The sequence below is a fragment of the Atractosteus spatula genome, chromosome 6 (assembly GCF_055471065.1).
Source record: "Atractosteus spatula isolate fAtrSpa1 chromosome 6, fAtrSpa1.hap1, whole genome shotgun sequence".
Lineage (NCBI taxonomy): Eukaryota > Metazoa > Chordata > Actinopteri > Semionotiformes > Lepisosteidae > Atractosteus > Atractosteus spatula.
In genome coordinates this window covers 12,791,997-12,817,890 of record NC_142711.1, presented here as the reverse complement: position 1 = coordinate 12,817,890, position 25,894 = coordinate 12,791,997, and the positions used below count along the sequence as shown (strand labels likewise).

At 33.8% G+C, this 25,894-nt stretch overlaps 1 protein-coding gene across 1 annotated transcript in view; it reads right to left on the bottom strand.

Moving 5' to 3' along the window:
* The window catches only part of st18 (ST18 C2H2C-type zinc finger transcription factor), a 134,704-nt gene that overhangs the window by 57,534 nt on the left and 51,276 nt on the right, over positions 1-25,894 (bottom strand). The window contains exons 4-5 of the mRNA XM_088919350.1: positions 12,448-12,551; positions 632-683 (exon numbers count right to left, since the gene is read on the bottom strand). Coding sequence (XP_088775476.1) covers positions 632-683; positions 12,448-12,551 — 156 coding nt within the window. The remainder of the gene's footprint in view (positions 1-631; positions 684-12,447; positions 12,552-25,894) is intronic.

Below are 25,894 nucleotides of genomic sequence, written 5' to 3'. Positions count from 1 at the left end.
ATCAAAGCTCCTTTGAATAATAAGCTTAACTGTTTGAGGTGGCAGGCGGAGACAGTTGTACGCACTTCAGCCAACCTCTTGGGGTTTTCTTTGTTCTTTCTAAACACTGTGTTTAAACTGGGTTTATATGTTTTCTAGTGCATGTAATGCACTGCTTTCACAGAAAGGAGTTTGACAGCATGATTTCTAAATCATATTCAAATTTATTTCATTAGAAGAGCACACTGAGATGCAAAATCTCATTCACAAGTGCACCCTATTTTCATAGAGTGAAACCAATAAACCTTCCATATATTTCAGAGGTGTATTAATGACTACAGTGGTCAATAAGAGGAGACTTAAGAGGCTTTGAAAACTAGTATAATGGTGTTCCCTGGCTAGCCATTTTAATCAAATGTACAATATAAATGTACTTCTTGGACAATTTGAGCTAATATTACAGTTTAATGAACCCATTCCCTAGTGCATAATATATTACCTATGCTCTTCAGCTTTAGAAAAAACATGGGCATTAAAATCAAAATCATACTGCATGGGTACTGAGTGTTGTATATGAGATTTACTGAAGAATACAGTACACTTTTACAGTGCATTAGTCAATACATAAAGATACACTTACAAAACTACTCACCCTTGCTTCCTTTGCATGCCTGAACTCTCTTTTCTTCACTTTCTGATTCCATCTACAAAAGAAATGTGAGGCATTTAGTTGTGAAACACATTGTAATAATTTATTAAGTATCTTAAATACTTAAAAACATAAGTATCAGAAAAACATAAAAACTGATTCCTTTTCATCTCTATAATGTTAATTATTGGTAAATAAACAATATATTACAGCAGTTGTGAAATTATTATTAACATTTCCAACACTTTACTGTATATAGCAGTGTTCAGAATGCTGCTTAACTTTAGAACACAGGGACTTTTCAAATGGCCAGTTACACTACTGAATTTGACATAAGGCTTTATTATGAAGTAAGAAATACTAAAGCCATATCACCTGCCAATCTATTGAATTTAGAAAGCATGATCATGTATTATGTCTATGGAAAATATATATTGTACCTACTATTGCTTAAAATAAATGTGGCAGGCATAACAAATTGATATAATAAAATGTTTTAAACACAGATGTCAGACAAGGCTGCCCTTTATCTCCAATGCTTTTTGCTCTATATATAGAGCCACTAGCTCAGTGGATACGACAAAATAACAAAATAAAAGGTATTTCTATACAAGGTAATGAGCACAAGATAGCACTGTACGCAGATGACGTTTTATTATATCTGGAAGATCCCACTTGAAACTCTTAGATAGCTTTGGCTTGCTGGCAGGCTATAAGTTAAATGTTCAAAAAACACAAATTCTAACTTTTATTTACAACCCTCCTGATTTATTAAAAGGCAAATACCACCTTAAGTGGGACCAAAGTTCAATGAGATATTTAGGAGTCTATTTACCAAAAGATATTTCGGTATTAGCAACAATTAATTATGGACCCCTTATAACTAAAATTAAAGCAGATATATCGAAATGGAGCCTAATCCCCTTTATGAGTTTCAGTTCTAGAATTGAATCTGTAAAAATGAATCTACTGCCTCGGTTACTCTTTCTATTTCAAGCTCTCCCTGTAGAAGTCTCTGCAAAACAATTTTCGGAATGGGATAAGATGATTTCTAGGTTTATTTGGCAGGGGGAAAAACCTAGAATTAGATTCAAAACATTGCAACTTTCAAAAGATAAAGGGGGTATGGCTTTACCAAATTTAAAAGATTATTATTATGCATCTCAGGTTAAACCTCTCATTAATTCCTGTAATCCAGAATATCAAGCCAGATGGAAAGATATTGAATTGTCCCTTGTAAATAGCCCCCCAATTCAGGCACTATTAGGTAATAGAAATTTAGACAAAATTACTGAAAAAATATTCAATCCATGGATAAAGTTTCAATTAAGGACATGGAATATGATCACAAAAGAGTATAATTTAGGTGAGGCAGTAAAGATACTCAGATGGTGCGCCTATGATACGGAGTTTAAACCAAATAAGTTGGATAATAGATTTAAATTTTGGATTACAAAAGGAATAACTGCATTTTGTAATATAATGGATAAGAATCAGCTACAAAGTTTTCAGTATTTGAAGGAGAAACATAATTTGGAGAATTCAGATTTTTATAGATATCTTCAAATGCGCCATTATTTTAATAAGGAGATTATAAGGGGAGATTTAGATATTGTTAATGATGGAGTAGTGAAAATAGTTACAAAAGCCTACAAATCAGAATTAGGTAAAGGTATTATATCTAGATTATATAAAAGTTTTATGGAAAAGAAATCATATTCTACAGAGTATATAAAAGATAAATGGGTGAAAGAAAGTGAAGTTAGAATTTCAAATGAAGAGTGGCTTAAAATTTGTGAATTTCAATGGAGATGTACTTACTCGCATTTATGGAGAGAGTTTTGCTGGAAAAACATTGTTCGATTTTTCATTACTCCGAGTCAGAAGGCGCACCATACTGAGGAAAACTCTAAATGTCGGAGACAGTGCGGAAACCGAGGTAATCATTGGCATATATTCTGGAACTGCCCTTAAATAAGGCTTTTCTGGAAGGAATTACATGAGGCCCTGGAAACTATATTTGAAAGGAATGTACCCTTTACATTTGAGGCTTTATATTTTGGTAAACTGGATTTTGATTGGAGGGGAACGGATGAATATTTGTTTGGAGTCCTTATATCAGCAGGGAAGAAAGCTATAACAAGAAAGTGGCTTCTCACAGTTCTACCAACAATGAATGATTGGATTGAATTCATAAAAGAAATATATATATAATGGAAAAAATAACATTTTCACTAAAATTACAAATGAAAAAATTTGTCAAATATTGGTCTAGATGGGTTCAGTACATTAAACCTTTAAGGTCAGATTTTGTTGAGATACAGAATAACTGAAATTTAATAAGATACATTTATATAGTCTACTCCCTTTTCATGTTCATAAATGTATACATCTTCCTTCTTTTGAATGTATATAGTTTTGTTAAAAACTTATATAATTGCAAAAAATTAGGGGAACAAACAGGAATTTGTGCCTGCAATGTAAGGCTGAATAATGGATGTTCATATGTAAAATGGTTTTGTTTTGTTCTCTAAAAATAAAAAATTAAAAAAATAAATAAAAATAAACACAGATGTCAAACACCACTGACACATAGACTCAATCAGCCTCTGGATAAGCTGCTGTGGGATATGCTGCCACACCACCTGTACAGCTGCAGCTACCTGGTTCAGGCTGGCCAGTTACATTTTTCTCTTGTTGATGGCTTTGTCAAGGTGGTCACATTCATGGTCTATGGGGCCAAGGACTGTACAGTAAGCTGGCTGTGGCAAGACCATTTCTTCAAAAACTGCCACTGTCATCTTGTGACTATTGTCCTGCATTGCCTTGCTGGAAAATCAGTACTGGCTTGGAGGAACAGAGAAACCATTGGCTTAACCCCTTTGTAGACACGCTGCTAAGCAGTAAGATTAAAAATCAAAGTTGTAAAGTTCTGGTATAAAAGGAAATTTTCTCTAATTCATTATATTTGAACTGTACCATTGGTTGGCTTGAACAACTACATAGTCACCACAGAGCTGATAACGGCATTTGCGCACTTGCTCTATTATGTTAGGTCTGTCAAGGGAAAAACAGTATTCATTGGTGAATTAAACACTCCATCATTCCCTTTACTACCACTTCTGACGTCAGAGTTTTCGTCCCTCCTCTGCACTACTAAACTGATATGCAGATCATTTTTATACACACAGCAAGTTACAATCATTATGCTGATGATATTCAGTCCTGGTATTTTGTATACTGTAGCCACTGCAGTTGGAAAAAAAAAATAGATAGTTAAGCCAGAATAATGAGGGCCCTGAGTCAATATGGTGACCCTTATCCTTCCTGGATGTGGCTTAGCCATCACAGTGTCAGTTTCCTGGTTTCTGATAAATGTTGAAGCAGAACATCTCATCATCTACTGGCAACTTCTCTCATAACAACCATGTGATTGTCAATATTCATGTGAGGTATGGTGATATATTTTGCTCTTGCTGATCTTGAGCTAACTGCAATCAAATCTTTTTCCATGGATATTTACAACAGATTCTTAATCAAGGCATTTTGGCAAATTGAACTGAAGTCAACATGCATACTAAACACAGAGCACCATTTTAATGCAATGACATGGCTGGAGCTCAGTATTTTGCTATGCCAAGAAAAAACAAATATTACTCAATCCATAAACCTATCTGCTTGATATGTTAAACATACAGTCAACAAAATTATGTACTGTATGTGTCCAATGAAATATTTTAAAGAGGTTCAAATGGGGAGCTGTGTGTGTGCAGGATGAAAGCAGATGTTACTTCTACACTGAAAAGTAAAAAGAAGAAATGAACCCTTAACATCCTTTTCTACTTTTCAGTGTAGAAGTAACCACTGCTTGTTCCAATGAACACTACTTGCTGCAATTTGACTTGGGAATTTGGCTGTAATTCTTGTAAAATTAAAAAAAGCTAATTAGAACTAATATTATTTTCAAATACAGAGTGTGGTTAAGACTATTGCAAATTTACTATTATATTATATTCACTTAGAACGTAAGGGTATTTTTAAGGGAGCTTCACTAATGGTAAATATATTTTATTTATTCTATAAAACAAGTGATTTCAGTTTTCAAATTTTCTGCTTTCTAGTACTAAGACTCTTTTTTATTATCTTATATTAATAAGATTGCTTAATTTGCTTAAAAATACATATATTTTATGATTAAAGAAAATGTTCATGAATTCATCCTGCAGCCATCGCATTTTGCAATACTGCCAATATATTTGTCTAATTAATGTCATATCATATCTATAACGTTTAGATATATCCTTGTTTTTAATAGCTTTAGAGGTTAATAATTTGTTAACACTGGTATGGTATAACATCAAGAATTTGTAAATGGTGTTGGAAATTCTTCTATTAACATATTCCTGAAAATGCTAACAGATGGTATCACAAAGACAACTGTCCTGACAGCCTCATTGTTGGCATCAGACGCAACCATGCAAACACGTCAACTGTATTACTTGCAGTGTGGTCACAGTAGCAAAAGGTTACTAAAGCAAAATCTTCACTGACTTCTAAACACTTAATAAATAAGTAAAATTATTAATTTTGTTACCCTGGTGCTTTGACTTAAACAGCACTCATCTCTACTGTTGTTCTAATTGAACTGAAAATTATAGTTCCCTTTTATTTTTCAAATACTAATTTTATTTAACTGTTACACCCTATTAATTTTTTTGTTAAATATTTAACTACAGAGACAGGAATAAATGATGCGCTTTCATTTTAAATTTCACTTTGGCAAAAAATAATTGACTGCACTTCAATTCTGGAGCATTAATCACTACTTAATGAATAATATAAACTTAAATTAAATATAGAAGTAGTGAAATAGAAATCAATATCAAACTAAAACCTTCCAGTCATTAATTGTACTCTGGTGAGTTAGCCTTATATATGTAGGAAAACGTTTATTTTTTTCAGAGCGAAACTAACATAGAAAGCTTTTATGCCAAAAGGGATATCAAAACTCCAGATGCTCTACAGTCACAGTCAACCCAAGCCTCATAATTAATTCCAAAGGCTGTGTTTACAAACGTTTGGGATTTTGTAAATCTTCAACATTTTTTTAATTAGAATAATGTTATATGGAAGTAGGATGATGGGGGAAAAAATCTAATGAAAATCCATGGAGAAATAAAAGCTGACAGCACACTTTGCAATGTTCTTCAATAAGGCACAGCCGGTGAATGTAAACTTCGAAAGTTTTTGGAGGAAAAATAATATGAAATTATTGTGTTAAAGTGCCGAAGGTATACAGTATGTATTTTGACAAAAATAGTTGATAAAATCCATCCACTTTCACTCTACGCTGCTTACAGATCCCAAATAAAACCTATTAAATATAATTATTCCAGGCTGATGGCTGTGTATAGTGGTCACAGACTCTGAAACCTCTGAGTCACAGGATATGCTGTTACTTCACTGGTAATGGGAAACATGACTCCTCTTTCTCGTTTGCTGCTGTGATTGAAGGCACTGACCTGTCATACATTTATAATAGGGGAGCAGGTGTGGCAGTGATGGACCTTAATTTCCTTTAATAAACCTTTTATGTGCCACACTCTTACTGCCACGCTGTGCTCTCTAAGGTCCTGCTCATAATAGGTTCATTACTTTTGATTACTATAGCCTATTGAGACAAACAACTCCCAAACACTATAGATTACATTCTGTAAAACTAATGTACCCGATTAGTTCATTACACTCTTCCACATCACACAACAACCAGCAAATTTAACAATAGCTCTTGAAACATAAAACTATTAAAAGTGTTCATAATGTTTTCAGCTCTCTTAATAATGCTGTTCCATTTAATCTATTTTTTATATGTTTTGTTAATAAGTTGTTTGCTGCAAAGGTGCATCATTTTCCTTTTTGCAAAATCACTTTATTGCACAGAACAGAATATAAAATGAACACATAAATATAACATATGTATGTGTTATATTTAAATATAACTTAAATACATATTTAAGTTACATTTATTTCAGTATGTCCAATACAACGTAACTAGTATGAGTTGAAATAATTTTTGTTCAATTATTCTCATCATAAGATCCTTCCAATTAAATCTCTATTAAATTTTTATATTTAAATAATAAATTAGGATTAATTGAATTAATTCACTGAAAATGACTACTACATTTCTGCATGGAGCTCTTTCATAGCAAATGCAATTGTTAAGAGTTTCTCATTGATGTATTTTTGTTACATAAATCTGTTAGCTTTTAACAATTATTTAACATGTTTCAGAATATCGAATTACTCCTCTCTTTGAACACCAGAGCTTTGTCACAGTAATCCTCTTAGAAACAATTAATAACTTAAAAAATCTAATTACGAATTCCCCCCACCCTGCACTTTCCTTTGTGAATATGGAAACAATACCTTTTTCAAAACAGATTACAAAACAAATGTATTCGTATTACATTGCAGGCCTTCTGTGATTCTGTGATGAGATTACCTGTTAAGTGTAAATATCTGAAAATCATTTTCATAGAAAGAAAAATCTGTAAGTAGTGGGAGAAACAGAAAGACATTAAATTTGAGCTTAACATTTTCTATTCAATGCACTGATCACAATGTTACATAACCTTTTTGACTCAAAAGTGATTAAAATTCTCATTATTTTAAATGGTGAACTTTCACATTCGAGGTAAAAAATAAACACATTCTGATTAGAATTAAGTAGATATACTGTACCAATAAATTCACATAATATATTATATACAATATGCTTGTATACAATGCCTTAGTGAATATACAGTACATGTACTACAAATATTCTGTTTTATGAATTTGCAAATGATCTATTTCCGTTATGTGCATAATTAAGGATGCTTAATCTTAACTACCCCCTAAAGCAAAAAATGTATTTATTGTGTTTTCAAAATATTTTTACCATTATGTCTGTTTTATAGCTGTTGTTGAAGATGACTGGAGGGTATTCCACAACATTGACCTACTAGCTGTCCAGAAATTGTAAGAAAATTTCACTGCTTATCCATGAGTCCAGGTCCTAGAAACAGCTGAATGTGAGCTTGCAAAAATATACTTATCATCTGCAATGCACTGCTTCAAATATCAAACACTGTGCATTGAACAAAAAGACTAGTTTTCAAATGTCATTTCCTTTGCACATCTCTAGAATGCTGAGTTTTCTACTGGTTAAGGTAACGGTTTTTCCTATGAGCAGTGTGGTTTAAACCCCAGTGGTACTGTGAGCTAATTACAGTACATAACTTTCTTGAGCTTCATTGTTCAGATGATGTATAATTCTAAAGGTCTTTGTAAGATAATCAGCACCAGATGTTGATAAATAGTTTCTACCCATGTACTTTGATTCGGATGAAAGTGTCGGTGACTAAATAAAGAAGTTTATCAAAGGAATTTGGGAGGAAAGTTAGAAACTAACCTCGCACAATTCACCTCACCTACATACTGTATATAAGTCTTGCACCCAGGACTTCCTGTTGCGCATCTCTCTCGTATGGAGTGCATTTGTCTCATACGGCATGCATCCTCACAGCACTTTCCATCTTGATTCAGTGCAGATGGACTTGTTTCACATGTGGCATTGCCAGGGCCTTATCCTCATTGCTTTTATCCAGAATTGGAGTCGCTTTCTCTCTCACCAAAAACAAGCAGGTCTGGGCCCACCACACCATCCAGATTTTCTTTCAGGTCTCCACAAACCCAGAACAACACAGTAGCTGTCCCTATAGCAGTCCCCCATGTCTTTCTCTGTCTACTTACTCTTGTGAATTCCTCTCTCTTCCCTCACCATATCTCTCTCCATTTCTGGATGAATGTCAAACCCATCACACCTATGGCCCCAGCCTATATATGTTATTTTTCTTTCTCCCCTCCTCCCAATCCTTCTTTTTGCTGTCCACAGCAGTCTGCACCAGATCTGGACTTCCTCATTAACCCTCATGCTGTCCCTAGCACTTGGGGCTAGGCAACTACAGCATTGGCTTTTCTTTCTTTCCGGCTGGAGTCTAACTGATCAGTATTGGCCTTCAACTCTTTCTCCTCCCTTGCCCTCAGCCACATACTTCCTTCTCTTCTGGGGGATTTAGATGGAAATTCTTTGTTATTATCTAGTTAGATTTAGCAAACAGCAGGTCTGTTTTGCATTCCACGCCAGACTACTCTTCCAGGCCACGGCTACTCTTCCTGTCACCTTCTTCTGCCCACCGCAGAGTTCCTACCCAAGATAGACAGTCCTGCTACTGCTGCTAGCTGCTGGTGCCACCTGTTCACTGACTCGTGTTTGGTCACTCGCAACATACTGTAAGTGTTTCTCAGGCACTGCATCCAAATCCACTAGCTCAAACAAGCGTAATCTTGCATCACATACGATTTTCATTCGTTACACATACTTCTGTCATGTACTCCTGTCTTGCGAAACTGCAACCGAACTGACTTGCTCTTAGCTCAGTGTTTTTGTTCTGCAACAGGTTTTTGGGGATTCTTCTGGGGGGTCTGGAAAGCCCTTCATTCTGGCTAGACTGCTGTTCCCACAACCAGGCCAGTTACATATATAAGTCTCACACCCTGGACTTCCTGTCATGCATCTCTCTCATACCCTTCCTAACATTCGATCTACACCCCTGTAGAATCTCCTCAGCTCAATCCTCACAATACTAAGAAGGGGGTTTAGCCAGCCTTGTCCTTCTAGCTAGGCTGGTATTTCCTCAGCTGGGTGAGCTACGCCAAATATACTCTGCAAGTCTTGACTCCCTCAAACTTATCTCACCAAACTACTGAATAAAAACATCATTTTATGGATTGTTAAATTTTAGAATGTTACTATTTGAACTGCATTGCAATACATTACTCATTGATTGAATCCAGTTTTCAACAGAAGCTCAGCAGAAAGGTCAGATTCTACTCTCACCTTTTTCGAGTCTTGTAAGTACATACAGTATATTTATCTTGTCTTCTGAATGCCCCTTTGCACACCTCTCTTGCACCCCTCCTGTCACATCATCTACTGTATACCCTTGCATCTGCTCCCCAGCTCATTTCTCACAAAAGTGAGGGGGATTCAGTCAGCCTCAGTTAAGCTGCTGTTCCCTCAGTGAAGCGAGTTATGCCAAATATTCTCTAATACAGTTCACCTCTATGTCCAACTTATTAGGATTTGACTGAATTACTGAAAATGTTTTTGGTAATCAGATATTTTTTTATTCTACTACTTCACAAAATCGTGAGCAATTACTAACTTTTATTGAGAGATCTAAGAAATATAAAACCAAAACATACAGTATATAAAATCGGGCAAGGTAGAAGTTCAGTGAAAGAAAATAGACAATACCTGCTCATTATGGCTTAGACATATCAATGATTTTCACAACATGAATAGATTTTAAAAAACAAAGCAAAAACAAATATTCTTGGCATTGCTTCTCTATCTAATCTATCAAAGGGCAAGTGGTTTTAAACATCAATACAAACAACAAATATCAAGCAATGCAGCAGTGAAGCCCAAGGAGATAACATCTCTGAATCATTCCAGGCCTAAGTCTACTTAAAATACAATAATAATTACAATAACAATAACTGCTTACATTTATCTACTGTAGCACTTTTGATCCCAAAGGCAAAGTGCCTCATATTTAGTAGGGGGCCCATTTTATCCAACACTGAAGTGCAACACACACCTGGGTGATGCATATCAACTATCTGCAGCCTCACTACACACCAGCTCATAATGGGAAATAAGGACCTTACAATTAAATTAAGTGAAACATTTAGGAAGTTTGATCTGTGTAAGCCTAAAGCACAAATTAAACAAAAACACTAGAATACCAGGAGATCTTTAATGACCACACAGTTAGGTCCTTGGTATAAATTGTATACCAAGGTATAACCTTTTACAGCACAGTGTCCCTAGTCACCCTACTGGGGAATTGGCTTGGAAATCATGATCCACATGGAAGAGTGTCACATGTCCACCAACACCAACTACAGCAATAACCTGGTTTTCCATGAAGTACTCTGATCCCAGAATTGAACCAGGCCCAACCTCTCCTTATCTTTTGAGGTCCGATATTCATTCTATTCACAGTTAAAGTATCATACTGCTAATATTAAATTTCTGTCATAAATTTTGAATGTGGTAACATGGCTTTTAAGTGTATTTTGCTTTTTATTGGAATACTTTCAAATAATAAAGGTACTGTATATAAGGACGAATAATTCTAAATCTTTTTGTAACCTTTTTCATAAATACTGTGCCGACTGGCAGAAGATTGCCAACTGTACATAAAATAGGATTTAGAGGCACCTAGTCTATTACAAAAAGTGATGTTAGCCCTTTGTGACCTAGATAATACTGACTTTTTCTGGGGTAGGAGAGACAGTTTTTTGAGTAAGTGGCATTCAACACTTGCCCATAATCTGCTTTAATCAAATGTGAACTTCTCATTTTGGTGCCATGACATGAATTACAGAAACTAACATCTACCAATTGCAGAGGTTGCTTCAGACAATAAAGAGGAACTAAGATGGGGAGAATATTTAAAGCCTCACTGGCACTGAGCCCGTGTAGAAGGTGGTATCACCCATTTGAAATGTTGATAGTACAGAATTCTCCCACAGTCCCAATCATTGTGTAGCAGAATTCACTGCTTGTCTTAAGAGTAAAGCTCAGTGGCTCTGAAGACAAAGGATCCCATAATCAACTGTGATTGGGGCCCATCATGGCAGTATTTTGATAGGATGAGAGTTTAATAACTGGATGATCAAGACTAGTGATTTTTGAAGGAACTATAAAATATATTTTTTCCCTTAAACTTTGAGATAAACAGGACTCCAGCCTGTTTATGGCAAGGGAAATGTGTATCCAAACAGGAAGATTTCTATGAAATATAGTGGTCCAGAGCATGTATGTAAATAATAGCAAAGTACAGATATCAATGCATCGAAAAAGTATGGTGACAAATGGAGATGTCTACAACTATGACAGGGAGAGTCAGAATTAACTGTTTGAAAATGTATTGAGCTTTTCTCAAGAAAATAGAAATGTTTCTCAAGTATCTTTTCTTTTGAGCACTCAGGTGCACAGACTACACTCTGTACAAACTGTACCACTGTATCAGTGTCTGTCCCTGCCTGTTTCAGTCAAATAATTTAACAGGAATTATTTATGTATTCTTCTTTTTTACTTAGATTTTTACTTATTTCTATAAAAATTTCAGTGGAGTTAAACTTGAACCTGCCTTTCATCATTAAACTACATTCTAAGTAATTTAGGTTAAGCTTCTTGAAGATGTCTTTTTACTGATGCCAAGAATGGTATTTATAGATGAATTATCGTGGTATTATCTTATTCTATGGAGCCACTTACAGTACATTACACACTATAGACTCTCCAACAAATCATTTGACAGATTTTCACATTCATACTTTTGAAATAATTAGGTTCTGAATGCATTCCATTAAGAATCTACGGATGTTACTCTGGATAAGGACATCTACTAAGCAAATAAATAGCAATAAATAAATTACAGTAGACAAATTAGCTATAAGATTTTCTTTTTAAAATTTGGTCAGTCACCACAGTAATATTAAATATAACTATAATTTTACTACTACTTCTAAACTACTAAAAATAATAATATGCCTCCCTCTTTAAACAAAAATAGTATGTAGGTCTGGAAAAGGCAAATCATCTGAAAATGGTAAAATGTGGGAATTATATTTTAAGGTTGCACAACATAGAAAAAGCTGTATTGAATATATTACTAATAGAAAATATTCACTTTTACCTTAATGTGTTTTGAAGTCAAATTACAAGATGTCCCACAATGTCCACACTGGTCAGTGCCACAAGTCCTTGTCTGCTTCAGAAGGCAAGGGTAAAATTCATTCTCTGAAGACAGAATGAAACAAATTCAGAAGTATTATTAAATCATGTTGAAAATTGAAGTTGAAAATATATATATAATATGATCCTACTTTCAATCATATCTGGACAAAGCATATTAATGTGACACATAGACTGAAATAAATACAAGATGAAGAATACCAACATATACAAAATAAACCTAACACACCTAAAATACCAAGTCCAATCAACTTCTTATTCTTATTCTGATATGTAATATTTGGAGAATTCTAATTACATCTGCCCCTTCAAATAAGAATAGCATTCACATTGGAAACAAACCTGAGCAGATTTTATGGAATATGATAATAACTAGTTGTATTATAACATATCCAGAAGTCTTTAAGAAGTATGCAGTATTTATCAACTGTAAAAATCTGGCAGTAGTGTTTATTAAAACTAATGCTATAATTCTTTAAATCGAGCTTGTGTAATACTCGAAGTGAAAAATCTTCACTTGTTTTGCTCTAAACTTCCATACTTTTCTACTGATCTGCACATATCAATCCATTTTCTAACCGCTTTATCCACTACAGGGCCGCGGGGAATGGCAGAGCCTACAGTATCTCGGTAAGCAACAGGCAGGAAACCCCTTGGGCAGGATGCCAGTCCATCGCAGGGCACTCACAGACACACAAATTCATAGAAGGTCTAATTTTCCCAGTAGCCAATTTCCCAGTAGCCTACCAGTATGTCTTTGGACTGTGGGAGGAAACTGGAGCAAACATGGGGAGAAAATACATTCTCTATACAGATGTGAGGTAACAATGTTAACCACTGCATTGCTATGATCTGCACATATGTTTATCAAAAATAACCCAAACTGGCATGTAGTAAACTTTTGTGCAACTTTTGTGCAATCAAGAATGCCAAAAGTATTAGTGCAGCTTTTATTTTTGTATACCTAAAATGTAGCTTTGTAAACAATGGCTACACTGAGATTTCAAATTAGTTATTTGTAATACCCTTATGATCTCAGACCCAGTCGGTAAATAGTTAACAAAAATAGACCAGATTTAATCATCTGATTGAGTGCTAGAGTTACTAGTACATAACATGTATGTACTATGCTACCAATATATAATTTACAGATAAAAAATGTTTTTTTAAATAAAGAATTATGGGGTATCCATTCTAAAATGCTTGTCACCCTTGGTCTGATTACAATAGTGCAACAAGTCTCTGTTGGCGTGCCAAGCAGAAAACTGCTTCAAAACTACCTCTCCTGAAATTGTGTTCGAAGCTAGAAAATATCTTCATCCTCCAAGGGCTTGACATGTACTACACATCAAATTCAAAGGTTGATCAGGTGGTAAAGATGACACTTCAAGAACTGGTGTGTTCATGCAAAACAAGCAATGCAACCACTATTTGAAAGGAACGTCTCCTACTGAGAGCTGTAGCAAACTACATCCTATTGTGGAAGCATATCCATTGATTGGAACTGACAGTCCACGACTGCTATCCCCCTGATTAGAACAAAATTTCACATTCAAAGTAGCCAGTCAAACCTGGCCAACATATGTCTGGGAGGTGGGTAGAGAAATCACACATAAAGGGGAAAATTGTGAAACAAGCAAAATACAAAACTGACTTGTTCCTTAAATTTCAGCATGGAAGTTAAAGAGAAATAATCATTAGAACCTTCATAGTGTCTTCTACAATCAAAGTCATATAGTTTTAATTTAGATTGAATAGGTTTTTTCCAATGAATCCCAAGGATACTAGAGTACTTTCAGAAAGCATATCACACAGAAATATCAGATCCATTGCTGGTGAGTGGGTAAAGTGGAAAATACAGATCCGGGCTACCCAGTTTTAAGTTTTCTTATGTCATTAAAAAAATAATTTAAGCATTATTCTTCATACTTAAATGAAAATAGCAGTATTTTATCTTCTGACATAAAACACAAATTAGATTCTCAAAATGTATATAAGGTGAAACATGGGGCAAACTGTGCAAAGAGATACTGACAAAACTATCAAAGCATACTCTACTTTTGGTTTTGATTATCACCTGCTCAGTAGGGCACCCTGGAGTGGTATGGTTAATAAGTCCAACCCAATTTATGTCCCATCACTCATCCCTTCTTTTAAAAGAAATGCAAAAGAACTTTCTTCTTGACTTTATGCATGCCTAGGCAGTTCTTTCTCCGAAAGAAAGAGTCAGAGCTTTCATTATCTCATGAGAGAAAATCTGAATTAGAGAAATGAAAAATGCGCAGTGTAATAAGCAATGATGCGGCTTTATCTTTAACAACTTATTATTAGGATGACAGAAATCTAATTGCATGCGTGTAATTAATACAAACCATCCCAGAGAGAGAACAAGAAATACAAAGGGGACACTGTACAGTGAACTGTGCCTGCACACATCAGAGATTCTATTACAGACATGTTCATTTCTTTTACTAGTGGAAGATCTTAATTATAGCAGTGTTTACATTTTATTCACTAAGTATCAGGAGTCCCTCAGAGTCATTTGCATCACAGAAAAAAATAAAATAAAATGCAGGCAGTATGTCATCTGCTGAATCATAATTTTGGTTATTTCTTTTTACAAATAACATTTCTCACAGGACTGGTTTTCCCTTTCCAGAGTGCTTGGCAGATTTCTCAGGGGAAAATAAGCTTCCTGATGCTCACAGTTTCTATGTGGTAACCAGGCCGCTTGCTGTCAAAGGCATCAGCCCTCTGCCCTAACCCCATCTGCTGTCTTTCCCATCCCATAAGGCCAAGGGTGCAAGGAGCACAGCTGAGGGAGTTACCACTGTAACATGCTTATCCCCTGGTACAGCTTGTTGGATTAAATCAACCAGAAATAAGTAAAGTCTAACTTAAAACAGCTATTTAAAGACAAAATACTGTAAAACAAACTAAAAAAAGCACTGATTTGTAACCACTAGATCAACAAGGATATTGTACTTACTTAAGCATTTGTTTAGTGTTGTACTTTATGAAACTGCAAAACAATGCTACATCTATATATTGTAAATATATAAATACAGAAAAACATTTATACATCAATGTTCAATGTTAATTTCATATCCAATGTTTTAACTTTTTTTCTTCCGTGAATTTTTCTTTTGAAAGAAAACCTTTTCACTTCAATGAATGAGCAGCCCCTGAGCATGGACAGTAATGTATATGGGTGTAGGACAGGAAGAGTAACTTTCAAAATAAAAGACAAGGGGATAGAATTGAAACAGAAGAATGAGAATCATCTACAAAATTGATAACATAAGTCAATATTTAAGCTCCAGCAATTCTTTCTGAATATATCTGATTTTATTCAAACACTGTGGAGTTTTAGAAAGCCCCACAATTTTACAGCTATCCAATCAGAAACAATTTAGTTCAACACAACATGTAATTTAATGCTTACATATATCATTCATAAACATGGTTTAACTAAATGAGAACTTTAAAACTGATTATAATTATTAGAAGTTTAAATTGTTGAATTTTATAAACTGCTGATATAGACAATGTCTAAAAATTCACAGAGAATAAAGATAAACCACTGGTTGAACAAAGATTTAACATGGCATAGAAGTCTATGCAAACAGAGAAACACCCAGAACAACCAGTGGAATAAGGAACAGGATACTGGACCTGACCTAACATACAGAAACTTAGTGTAAAAAAACAATCTAAAATCTGCCTAGTCAATAATGAATGTGTCTTCTTACTATTAAATTAAAAATAAATTAATAAGTACAGCACATTCAAAATATGCCATTTGCTACCCAAATTAAATAAAAAAAACATTTTTTTCAATAAAGTTCTGACCCTCGATGCATTGACTAATATATATTAACATACTGTATGTGAAATTTAAAAAATTTAAATAAAATTTGGAACAGTAAAAAATTAAGCAATGCTTTTTCAAGATAAAATATACTCTGTACATCATGTCACAATGGACCATAAAATAAAGTATTGCATTTTTAAAAGGCTTCAAGGAAAACTATGAAAAAGAAAGTAGGAATATGTGTTGATTTCATAAGCAGCTTAATTTGGCCAAATGCATTACTTTAACAATGAAATATAACCTATAAAAATAAATGGATTTTGAGTATTTAGAAAGGATCTACCACTACAGTTACCATACATCTATAATTTAAGTAGCAAGTGACCTTCATATTTTAAGAAAAAAAGTCTTCAATCTAGACAATCTTAAATTACAAGTCAATATTTAAGTGAAATCACTATATCTAATAATTAATTTAATTAAATAAAATATATTTAATGGTAGATTTTAATAGTAGTAATCACTCTTTTTAGTAGTAAGTTTTGTGAAAGAATGACAGCATTTTTAAAAAACAGAAATATATCAAACATATTTTGTGATAAACTGACTAATCCTGTGCTACAAAAGAAATGTTTAGAAAAATATGCTCTTATGCATTATGTAGTCTTTTTAAACACAGATGTTAAGTTACATATTCCAACATTTTCACAATTATCTATACACCCCAACTTCACAATTCCCTTCCAAGACCGAACACAAAGCTGTAAGGCCATCAACATCATATTAAAACACTGTATCTCATTCCTACAAGCAGGTATGTAATGGCCAATTATAGAAAGTGATGCACAATCTGAGGAAGTTTTAAATTCTAGAGAAAACTGGAGGGTTTTAAGTTTCTGTGCAAATTACCTCTAGTGCGCTTAGAGGTAAATATTACCAACAGAAGAAGGAATTTGTTTACTGGTATCTGCAAACTTCTAATTCTGCCAGCACTGGCCTTCAGTAATTTCTTAACTATGAGATTTATAGGTAATGTGGTTTAGAAATTTATGCTGCTGTCACATTGTACAATTAGATCTGCCTTATCAGTCGTCCACCAGTTTGCCATTGTGGGAGATGTGCCATTCATTTGACCTAATCAGGTGATCTTTTTGGTTGTGGATTCAAGTTTTTGACAGGAGGAATCATACTTTAGCTGGAGAAATCGCATCACAAAATAATACGTTTCGAAAGTTTAAGCCAACTGAGATTGATCGGTTGAATCTGTTTGCATACAAAGAATTATTAATAACTTCAAATTACTGAACAAGTCACATTAACCGACCAAACTGGGAGGTGAATGATTTAGTTAGATTTAATTTTATCCTTTTAATTATTCCACTTCCAATTTTTCAGCTTCAAAATCTTTAAAAACGTTTAAAATGTTAAAAAAGGCTTAACATTGTTTTCGGCCTTTTATGTGGAGGGTTAATAGTGGTTTGATTTAGTGCAAATAGGTTTACAAAGGTAATATTTAAAAATATGGAAATATTTAACATATAAGAATGATTGTTCTATTGTGAGCGTGGAAATATATCAAAGAAATGCCTAATCTTTCATTTTTGGCAATTCATTATTATGAATACATCAGTTAATGTGACATATAATATATAGTATTCCTTTCTATACAATTTATGTACAGTTTCTAGTTGCTTCAAATTTGTTTTGCCAGTCACAAATCATGGGAAATTCTTAGATTTACAATCCTGAAATTTCCCCAGAGAAGAATGTTATGTTAAAAGAAAATGTTGATAATACACCTAATACTAAAATAATGCTGATATATTGATAACAAAAAATATAAACAGTGCCTCACTTTTATTTTTTTTATATCATTTAAGTGCCATTTTACTTTTACTTCATTTTATAAATCTTTTTTTCCTTTTAATCTTGGTTATAGTTTAGTTGAGGATTAAAGATTAAAAAAATGAGCAGTACAGTATGTAAAAAAATAATATTTTCACAGCTCATCTTGGGTATTTCAACAGGAAAATGTAAAGATTCACAATCACCTGTCATAAAAAGTGTAATTAAATGCTGCAAACAACCAATTGTCATGATTAGATAACACTTTCACTGTAATTACTGTATAAAACTGAATGAGAAAATAAACAAAAACGTGCTTGTACATCATCAGTACTGATAGACATCCTTTTTCACAAAGCCTTTTTCTCTTTCTCTTTTTTTATGAACCTTTCTTAAGCAGTGTTAGTTTTCATGTATTATGGGCAGGGGCGGGTGCACTTTGCAAGGTCACTGTTTCTATTTTTTTTCAGAAGTAGATTGAAGGAAGGGTTAAAATTGGAATGGATTTAATTATGGAATGAATGGAATTATAATGCGCCTGCAGCAAGTTTTCCTCCTTATTTATTAAGCCAGCTGATGGGCCAGGTTTGATGAGGCACTTCTGGCATAATTGAGTCATCACACAAAGAGGGTTCCTCGCATTCAGAGTGGTTTTATCAGCAGCAAACAGACCTGATTACTGGCAATTACACTCTGATCTGGGGAAGGGAGAAAAAAGGGCGAATATGCGGGGTAACTTCCGTGTTTATAGTTTACCCAGGAATAATTTCCACATTAATTTCACATGCTAAGTGTTTTCTGTTTCTGCATAATAAAGCATAAACAGGGCGAGATGGTACAATTTACTTTAACATTTCCTTGTAATGAATGTATAAGTGCACTGCAACTGCTAATAATTATAGATGAAACATATAAGCAGTTCTCCTTGTTAAGAGCAGCATGCCCTTCCTTTGTGGCTTAATTTATAAATGTATCAAGTAAATTATTTAAAACAAAAAGTATTTATGCCTATTATCCTTTCATAATCCTTTCATAATTGAGAAATAATACAAACACTTGTGAGTAACGCAAAAAAAACCAATGGAGTATAGCACTAAAATGTGAAACTGATTTTTTCCCTTTAATTAATATTCAAATGCATTCATTGTGGTTAAATTATACTCAGCACTGAGAGACAATTTTAATAAACATTTTTTTAAAAGGATTTTCTATTTCCAGTACAGCCTGGTACTAACCAGATGCCCTCCCCCTATAAAGCCAGCAGCTGGACATTAGAATAATTATAATAGCTAAGAGACATTTTAGATGCAAAAAAAGCTCAGATTCTATATCCATATCAGTTCCACCAATACCACACTGAATGTGCCTTTATTATCCATTCCAGACATTAATGATTATGTACTGAGTCTGGAGAAGACCAGTCACTTCATATGCAAATATAAAAGCTGTATATTTTAATATTTTGTAAAAACACCAATAAATTTCAAGTCTTGAGAATCTGTCCCTGGATCTTAAATGAACTAAATGGTTTATGCCCTTTAAGGTACTGAACATTTCAGCTGATGATAATCGGAGGTCAGATCTGGTTAACTTAAATTACACCGATGAGCCTTCAATTTTCCTTAAAAAAGTAAGGAAAATAATAGAACATTTTGGAAAAAAAGATGTTTTATTGAGATGGGGGACTAAAATGTCAACTGTACCTTGAGTAAAAATGATCAGATCATAGGACAGAAACAGTTACAAGCCTTCTTATACCTGAAACACTTAAGTTACAGAATAAATGGTGAAAAATAATGGTAGGGTATTCCTGTACAATTTAAGTTCTCAGAATTTTTACATTTTGTAACAAACAATGTTTTAATTCAATACCCAGGAAAATAAACTCACTTTCAATTTGTATTACACATGCAGACAATATATGCTTACATCCTTAAGTTTAAGAAAAAATACATACAGTATATCACTGTTTTTGCAATACACATCACAGGGGAAATATTTTAACTATTTCCTACACTACCAGTGACTGTAAGGTCAATTTCAGCATCTACAGAATCAAACACTTCAAGTAAGATTTCTGAAGATCGTTAATGCATTACGTGTACAGTCAAAGTAACAAAAATAGGTAAGCTAAGTAAATTCACAGAACAAAGAGCATTTTTATAGTGTCTGCTCTAGTCACAAGCACAGCAAAGCAATTCTGTAGGACTGTTTAAAAACAATTCCAGTTTTTAACAGTTTAAATCATGGCAATGTCTGGAAGACAGAGAGATAGAAGTGTTAACCCCAGTGTCCTGACTATGTTCCACTCTGGTATTTTACTATCTTGTCTTCCCTACTTTATTTAGCTGGTAGAACAATTCATATTTCTCCACCTTTTTTCTCCCATTGCTGTGTAGTGGAGCTGCTGGTGCATAATGGCTGCTCTGCATCACCCAGGTTGGCCCTGCACTTCAATGGTGGATGAGGTGAATTCCTAACTATATATAGTAGGTCTTTGAGATCCTTTGGGTTGGAAAACACTATATACAGTAAATGCAAGGAATTGTTGAAGTGTTACTAGTGGGCCAGCATGTCCCCACATTGCTGCTGTTGGTATTCAACAGTAAAACTGAACTGATAAAAAAAAGCACTGGTAAAGCACTGTTAGGTTTCACAGTCTGCATTAATGTTTCATTTTGAATGAGAAAATCATTAAAGGAATATTCAAATCTCTAGGGAGAATAAAACAACCTACTACAATTAAGACAAAAGTTCACATTTGTAGCACAATTTGGAAAACCAAAATCTAGATAGAAACAGTGACAGAGACATAACTAGTCTATGTGTTCAGAAGCATTAGGTAAAAAAACCTCTAAGAAGCTTGCAAATTGCTGGAAGTAAAATGGAAAAGCAATTACAGGATTAAAGTACTACAGGTCTACAATTCATTAGCAGATCAGATTAACTAGGGAATAAAACTATGAAATAAAAAGCCAAGAATCCTTAAAATCGCTGTTAACTCGCAACTCTCTCTCTCTATGGGGACCAGAGTTTTGAAACACCCCATGGAGAAATCTTAAGGACAACTGTGATTTCAGAAATATCATTCCAGCAGCCTGTGCTGAAGCCAAGTAAAGTGTTCAGTGTTTATGCCAAGTTGGGACTTTTACAAGGAGTCCTGCTTTTTTGTGAGCACCACAAGGCAGGGCCGCATCATTAAAAAAGGCTCTTAGAATTCTGAACACACAGTGAAAGAGCAATGGTTCCAAGTGGTGGTTCAATTATTTGGTGTGATGGCATAACTACAGGGAAAGTTGTTATTGAATACATTTAGAAAGAAACGAAAGTATCAGATACCGACACTTTTGCCATGCTAATTTATTAATTTTGTATTCACATTCCAAGATCATTTCTGAGGTTTTCGCATAATCTTGAATCACACCAGTTAAAAGGAGAGAGCTCGGAAGCCCCAGATTGCCTCATCTATAGAACAGCTTTGAATTTACCACTGGGGTACACCCAATTCTAAAAACAGGTGACTACAAATTTACAGTTTTATGAAACCTCTCAAGTGTTTTTTTACTTAGTCTTGAAGACTCCATCACTTCTTTAGCATTCAGTTAGTTATACAGAAATGTAAGTAGATGGGTTTTAGATGGGTTGAAGACCTTGAGTCTTCAAGAAAGGGCGATGAAATGGAACTTGGATTATGGTGGGTTAGTTTGCGTATTAGACCTTGAACAATGTTTTCCACAACCATCAGCCCTGGACATATCTTAGATATCTAGTGCTGATGTTGAAATGTTATTTGTTATTATTCAGAATATAGCAAAGTAAAAAATAATCAAAGTTAAAATAAATATGATTCATTTGCTGAATTAAAACAGATTTGACATGTAAAAATAAGCTTATTTTTTGTCACGTTAAAACAAAGTCTAATCTTAAATTGATCTTAGACATGCTTTATTCTTAAAAAATACTATGTAGTTTTTAAATTAATAATTAACAGATTACACATCCTTATTTAGAATTTAGGTGGCATGAGTACTTTCAATATTAAAACAACAAAATTATGCAAATAAAACCACTTCTTCATAACCTAGTTACATTTTAGTCATGTCTATTTTAAAGTAAATTAACCTTTACATAATATAATGTGTTTATTTATTGCACATCAGATACCACATTTTACAGATTAAAGTTATCTAAAAAGTTAGCTCGGATTTCTTGTTTTCAAAGAACACAAACAATATTCCAACTTGGCTGACCACAATACATTAATAATAATGACTAATGATATTACAAAGATTGTACAATATACTAATGATGTAAATACATCCTGTGCATACTAGAAAAAAAGACATTGACAGATTTTAAAGGAACAAAACATTCAGGCTTACACATGTGCTCAGTACAGTCTTACCCTTATTACAGCTTCTCTGCCGAAACTATTGTTTAGTTTTCCGAAAAGCTTTTTCATGATTGAATGCTACCAGGTGGACTGCATTTTTGTAAAAAAAACCTAGTCACCGGTTACTCTAATCCCTCTCAACAAAAGGTAGTGTTCCAGTTCTCCTGAGTCTCTAAAGAAGAAAGTTTATCATAAACAGCAGTTTTAAAAGAATCAGTGATTTAACACTGATTCCTAATCAGATTGTACAGAAATGAACAGCTCGCATGGCAGCTGTACTTTTCCCAGGGTTAATTACCTTTCACTGCTCTCTCCTAATGAGTCAGCTGTTCCTGTCATTAAACAACTCCACTTTGTTCATCTAAGCATCTTCATCGTCAACAAATAGCACTGATATATGTTTGCTTAATGAACAATGGGGGATTCGGAATCATTAAAAAAATAAATGGGTTTTCTTTCTTTGATAATTTATTTGCACAAAACCTAAATATTACAGTTGTATGAACTAGGATCTGGGTCAGATTACACATCTACGGCTATTTTATTTTCAGCTGTGAGCACTGATTTATGTTTATGCAGATGGAAAATTGAGTCACTCACTTCCAAGCAGACAGAACTAAAGTCAAAGGGGAATATGACCAGTCTGGCAAGATTCTGGGACCAGAGAGCTGCAGGCTTCTCTCACCAGGCCAATATCTTACAAATCCTGATAATGAGGTCCAAGAAACACTGTTACTGATTTAATTTAAGGGCCACCAGTTCAAACCAAGGCAAAGATATCTAACTCCTGGTGACTGTCCTGAATGTGGAAATATTTGGATTCTTATAACAAGTTTTAGCAAAGAAAAGCAGAAAAGCAGCATCATCAATTCCAGAAAGAAAAATATAAAGTCCTGGATTGTGTGACACATCAGAACACAATATTTAGGGAGTTTTAAGTGATTTCTGCTACTATGTGGCAAAATCCCTTGGCTACCTGGATTACAAACCATAGTCCTTTAACTCATGCCAGTTTAAGTCCGTGTTAACTCGGATTTACCTCTGGCAGAAAATATTCCCAGTCCGAATAAGCTTTGTCTGGAATGAGTTGCACATAAGTATTTTATGTGTTAAGAAGGGAACTAATGGAGAATTATGAAAAATCCAAATAAAAGTTTGCTAGTGTTAAACACTCAGTGACAGAATAATTTACTGGAAATGATAAAAAGGGAATTCAAGTAAAAGGACTGCCAAATTTTGAACACTAATCTGCTTTATAAAAAAATCTTAAAATGTAACGTTGTATGACCCATGATTACAGATAATACTGGAATTAGTGTTTATATTTTCAATCCTCTTTAAAAACTATCAAAATATTCCAAAGGTTTACATTCGTGAAGTTTGCTAAATATACTGATGTTGCCTTAAATCTGCAGTTTTACTTCAGACAATCAGGTGCCCATTTACAATTTTGTTCTACATGTAAAACAAATAAGCATATAAATCTGCTAAAAATACTCACAAAGAAGAAAGCTTAAGGTGATTCTGTGTCTCGCGCTATCAGGAAAGCTGTGTCCTTTAAATATAAAAATAATATTGCTAAAACTGATAACTTTATAGCAAACAATTTTTGAAAAAGATTGTGAAAAACATCACATAGGACTTAATTAATTTCTTTATTATACTGTATTTTGCACACATGTATTAGGAAAAACTTTCAGTAGTCAGTCAGTTTATTCACACTGTCCAAAAGATAGAATATGCACATTTAAATAAGCAACTCATTCATATCAAGGAATGTAAATCATTTCTGTATTCTATTGGTTTATATACAAATGGATGACTGGTAAAATGAAAACAAATATAAGTTTCAAACTCTAATAAAGAGTGTAGCAATAGTTTTCTAGAGAACATAAGTCTCAACTATCCTCCTAGTTTGCTTCCTCCTTTCTAGATAACACTGAGCTGAGCCCTAGATGAATTGTACTTAAAAGGTTATAGAGGTTGTTCAGAGAGTTCGAACCAAGCTTGCCAGCTTAACAGATGGTCCATGATTATGATTATATGCATCAATAAAATGAATAATCTTTAACAAAATGTAAATTTCGACTTAACTCCAGGGTTTAATAAAAAGATGGAAATGCCTATTTTAACCGATTATTTCCCATGGCAGCTGGAATAAATTCAAAAATCAAATAAAGAATTAACTCTTCAATTTACAGGATTTATATATAATGGAGGTTCTTAAAGGGCAAACACATATAAACTTACTTATTGCTGCATCATTAAAGAAGTTCAATTATTCATCATATGAATACAACTGACTCTAAAGCACTCAAAAGCTCCTATAACTAGTATTAAATGACATTTTACAAATGTATAGTTGATTGGTAGATTTGATTCACTAGATCTATTAATGCTTTAAGATTTATTATATGTATTCAGTGAAATGAAATACAGCCCTTTAGGTAGTTTTCCACACTTATTCCAACCTTTACTAGGGGCAGAAATCAAGGTCACTTTTTGTCTTTATAGTTATAGTCTTCCGAATGCATGTTACTTAAAAATCCTAGATGAAATGTTCTTTCACTGTCTGTGCCCAGAGCAGACCATATTCTCAGGAATATTCTCACTTCCCATATCCAGAAGTATGAAATTCAAATAATTATTTAGACAACAGTGCAGACAGGGTTAGGGTTGTCCTAAATGGTTGTTGCATTATAAAAGAAAAAAAAAACCTTCTGTTACCCTTGCTCCAACAACGATGATGATTCAGCATTGCATTTCTTTTCATTCCACTCTGGATTACACAATAATATACAACTTTTTCGATTCCACCCAAAAACAAGGATATTCCAAATATGTACTAAGGTAAATGATATTTCCATTTGGAAATTGTATGCTTAATCTACCATACAGACACTGTAATAATGCAATGTACAGTTTTATAATTCACAAATATAACATTCATTCAGTAAAGCAACTACTTTAAACTCAAAGCAACTTAAAATAATTTGATCATCCACTAGATAGCAACAACTCCAGTACTGCTTGAGAACATAATACAAACAAAGCCATCTGTGTAACTTCCTGCCTTTCTACTTCAGAAGCTAAATGTAAGGGGTTTTATCGATTTCAGCTAGCAGTTTTTTTTTAGCATTCTTCACAGGGGTGCTTGAAAAATGTAACTGTAGCATCACTTTATGGAGCTATTGATGAAATAGCAGTATTTGAATTAAAAAGAGAAATTGTAGAAAGTTAAACCTTACATGAATCAAGTTAGTAACTAAAATCATCAATTTGGTTAAAGAGTGTACTTCAGAAAGTTCATTTGTTTCCATTTCTTTCTCTAGCAAA